General features: G+C 49.6%; 1 protein-coding gene across 1 annotated transcript; it reads left to right on the top strand.

The window, feature by feature from the left end:
• Positions 1 to 304: 304 nt before the first annotated feature.
• Positions 305 to 3,456, top strand: LOC123047176 (calcium uniporter protein 3, mitochondrial). Its single transcript, XM_044470672.1, has 2 exons — positions 305 to 919; positions 2,834 to 3,456. The coding sequence occupies exons 1-2, from the start codon at positions 431 to 433 to the stop codon at positions 3,329 to 3,331; spliced, it is 987 nt and encodes a 328-aa protein (XP_044326607.1). The 5' UTR covers positions 305 to 430; the 3' UTR covers positions 3,332 to 3,456.
• The last annotated feature ends 657 nt before the right edge of the window (positions 3,457 to 4,113 follow it).

The raw sequence follows: 4,113 nt of genomic DNA, 5'->3' as shown, positions 1-4,113 counted from the left end.
AGTTAAAATGGGTAAATTTTAAAGAAAATCAAAGCTGCTAGCCTGTGAAAACTCCAGTGCCAAAGATTACTACTCCCTTCGTTCGGAATTACTTGTCTCAAAAATGGATGTATTTAGAACTAAAATACATCTAAATACATCCATTTTTACGACAAATAATTCCGAACGGAGGGAGTACACGCGACGGGAACTCGGGGCGGGTCGCGCCGTTGGCGTGGGCGGGCCGCAGCCTGGCTCGAACTCGAACAGCCCGGACGCAAGCGGCGGGGGTATAAATAGCCCGCCCACGCCCCACCATTCCTTCCACCGCAAATCAACCGCCCCGACCCGATTAACCCTACCTTCCGCTCGATTCCACTCCCCTTCCCTCCTCTTCTCCCCCCCGCCCGCTCCTCGGGTTAGGAGCCAGCAGCGGAGCACCGAGACAGCAATGGCGGCCGCGCTGAGGAGGGCCGTCGCGCAGCGCTTCGCGGCGGCGCCGCAGCAGGCCTACGGGACGCCCCGCCGCTTCATGCAGGAGCGCCCCGCCTTCCGCCCCGCCGTGCCCCCGGACGTGGGATTCATGCCCCTCGCCGACCGGATCCGCGACCACCTCGGCGTCTCCTTCCCGCGCATCAACCTCGACGGCCTCGTACCCCCCGCCCCGGCCCGGCCCCAGCCACCACCAACGAGGGAGGCCGCCGCGGTCGTGGGCAGCCTCACGGTGGAGGAGGCGCGGAAGGTGCTGCGCGCCACGCAGATGGAGGCGGCGCGCGCGCGGGTGCGGGCCTCCCGCGAGGGCACCGTGCCCTACGCGGAGTACCTGCGCCTCTGCTGCGACGCCGCGGGCGCCGACGACGGGCCCTCCGTCGCGCGCGCGCTCGACGAGTCCGGATCCGTCATCGTGCTCGGCAGGACTGTCTTCCTCAGGCCCGAAATGGTACGGCCCTCCCCTCCTCCCCCTCCCCGCCTCCCATTTCGCCGCTTCAAATCAAATCAATGACCTGTATAAATGTTGCTTGATCCCTCCCAACCTTTTTGGTCTAGTTTTGCCTTGCAGTTAGCGTCTTTTACAGACAAAAAAAAGACACGCTGTTGGTTCCTCTGTTCTGCTCTCTTCTCATGTTCTACTGTTCATTTTAATCCGGGTGACCGGGTACGGATTTCACAAGGCTAGAGATCTGACGAGATTTTTCGCGTGTTTTGCATGTTTCTCCCAACAGGAAATGAACCAAAGAAACGGCGGTGTTCTAAAACAATAGAGCAGTTGTGACACCAAAAGTTTGGGGGATTTTACTTGCCCCCCGTCCGTTCCGTTCCGTTCCAAGATGGGAGTTTCCTTTCTTCTCTCAAAACCAGAAGGAAAACAACAAATCTAATTCCTACCCCTCGATCTAAATCTGAGGAGGGAAGAAACTAAACGACAGTTTTGCTAAATTACAAAAAAAAAAAAAATCTCCGATGAATGAACATGAGGAGAACCTAGCTGCCGTTGGGCACCCAGAAAAGAACATTCATGATTATTCTCTATATTCAGATTGGTTGGCATCTAGTTACCATGCTGATGATAATGGCTCCGTTATTTTGGGAATTGGAAGTGGGCCATCATCCCTACTAGTATTGTTTTTGAGCACATGTTTTCAACTTCATCATTTCCATTTGTAGTCATATAGATGTTCATACTGCAGTACATCGGTTTTTCTACTCTAGAGTTTAAAGGACACATTAGTGAAGCATCATTCCACTTGCTGTTATCTGATCTACAATTAGATGACAGTGATAAGAAATTGATAGTATGAATCTGCTGTTTGAATTGCATGGTAGAAGATTCAAATCACAGTGCAATCATGTCAGTGGTGGTGGTGGGTTGATTTACCTTTGAGCATGTTATGCATCACAACGATTTAGTTGGTTACATAGTGGAAGATGTAGAACTACTACCGTTTGCATAAGAAGTAGTGCCTGTTGTGGCCATGAGATCAGCCCTTTTTAGCAATTGCGACACCAGAATGGCCCATCATGTGGCGTCCTTGTCACTGGTTCGGTTCGTTTGTTAGGGTGAAAGCTATTTACTTCCATCTTTTGTATTTTGTTTAGAGAATTCAATCCGTTACCTGCATCTTAAAACAGTGTATAGAATTGATCTTGTTACTACTATTTGTTTTCATGAGATATGAAGTACTAAAAAAATGCTGTTGTTATTTCCTGCTGAATAAATAAGCTGCATCCCTTCCCATTTGAAAAATAGGAGACTAACACAAGGCTAACAAGTCAATGACAAATCTACTCTTATCTTGGTGACCTTCCCACCCAAAAATAAGTTCTGGGTGGACCTAAACAAAGTTTAGGAACATCATCACATGCCATCTGGTTCTGATTAGGTCATAGCGCTCACAGGCAAGATAAGTGGTACGATTTATTGTTTGTTTTTGCTAGGTCCCTCCGTGGTCACCATAACTTGACACTACCCCTTGCAAGTTGTGGCTGTTGGCGGCGACAAAACTATTTGTGGAAAAGCTTTTGCATGATTTAGTCTTGTAGCTGTATCTGCTGTTATAGCCTGGCAACTTTGTCATGCAACTCTTCAACATGGGTGTTAAGGCGTGCAGTCAATATGTTTAATACCCAATACTAACTTAACAAAAATGAACATTTTCTTTTGAATGGTATTTGAATCTATGTGGAGGATAGCAGAAAAACATTTTGCACTTGTTTTGAAAATCCAAGCATGTACAGTTTGAGCTAAATGTTTCTGTCCTTCCAGCATTGCTCTTTCTTTGATGGATCTCCCTTGAAAAGAAGAGCAGCCAAGTAAAATTTGGAAATGTTTTTGTCCTTTTTGTTCAAATTTCAGGTTGTGAAAGCAATTGAGAAGGCCATACCCATTCCGCGAGGGCTATCTGTTGCTGAGAATCACCCCGCAAGGGAGGAGCTGAAGGCCATGGAGGCCCAGAAGGTAGACATCGACCGCATGGCGACGCGCCAGGTGCGGCGGGAGCTGTGGGGAGGGCTGGCTGCCCTAGCCCTCCAAACGGCCGGCTTCATGAGGCTCACATTCTGGGAGCTCTCCTGGGACGTCATGGAGCCCATCTGCTTCTTTGTGACGTCCACGTACTTCATGGCCGGCTACGCCTTCTTCCTCCGGACCAAGAGGGAGCCGTCGTTCGAGGGCTTCTTCCAGAGCCGTTTTGCGGTGAAGCAGAAGCGTCTGATGAAAGCCCGGGATTTTGATGTCCGCCGGTACAGCGAGCTCCGGCGAGCCTGTGGCCTCCCGGCCCTACATCCTCAGAGCCCCTGCGCGTCGTCGCAGGAGAGCCACCACCATTGTCTTTCTCACTGCCATTGTGATTGATGTGTTGCTTGGAATTTTTTATGCCCATTTGATGTGGCTGCTGCTGCTGCTTCATGTACCGTTGTGGAATGTGGATGCGAAGCATACTCATTGACGAGATCAGATTCAGATTGTTCGTTGTGAAATGCCTGTGTCCTGATGGATGGATGCATGTGAGCTGTGACTGTGAGGGTAGTAGACGAGAGAAGTCAGCGTGTACATACCGGCTGTAAACAATCTTTGGGAAGAAAAATGGAAAGGAAAAAAAATTGATCACAAACCAAGGAACTGTCATCCAGCTCCTGTGGCTCAACTTGTCCAAAATGCATGCTGGCAAGGGATCTTCAGCGATTATTCTCTTCAAGTAGGCAGGGTCATAATCCATGATAATATCTTTTATTTCTCATGGTTTGGTCTAGGCTTATTCTTTAGGAAAAATCAATGTGATCTTGAAGAATCAAGAGCATCAGAAAGGGCATCTTTCAACGGCTACGCCGCGGAAGGCACCAGGGCCGTCAGCATTTAAGATTTTTGTTATGGCCTGGTCTGTTTTTGGACTATGTCATGTCATGATGCAGATGCAGCCATCCCCACAAGTCTGGTGGGGTTTCTTTCATTTGATGCCTTCTGCTCGTGACCGTCCATTGCTATCTCCACCCACCCGGCTCTAGTTTTTAACTCGTCCCAGCAAACTAGTGGCTGGCACGGCAGCGGCACCACACAGGACCAGGGTACAGCGAACCAGCACGTACGACTGGTCCTTCCGTGGTTAACTCGCCATGCACATGCAGATGCAGGAACTA

Source organism: Triticum aestivum, chromosome 1A, assembly GCF_018294505.1.
Source record: "Triticum aestivum cultivar Chinese Spring chromosome 1A, IWGSC CS RefSeq v2.1, whole genome shotgun sequence".
Classification (NCBI taxonomy): Eukaryota; Viridiplantae; Streptophyta; class Magnoliopsida; order Poales; family Poaceae; genus Triticum; species Triticum aestivum.
The sequence above is the reverse complement of the archived record's forward strand: the minus strand, read 5'-3'. Positions and strand labels throughout refer to the sequence as shown.

What these genes read in the sequence shown, in the direction of transcription:
- LOC123047176 (XM_044470672.1), top strand. Translation starts at nt 431, where the DNA reads ATGGCGGCCGCGCTGAGGAGGGCCGTCGCGCAGCGCTTCGCGGCGGCG. An exon ending in TCTTCCTCAGGCCCGAAATG is followed by an intron (nt 920 to 2,833) that starts GTACGGCCCTCC and finishes TTCAAATTTCAG; the next exon opens with GTTGTGAAAGCAATTGAGAA.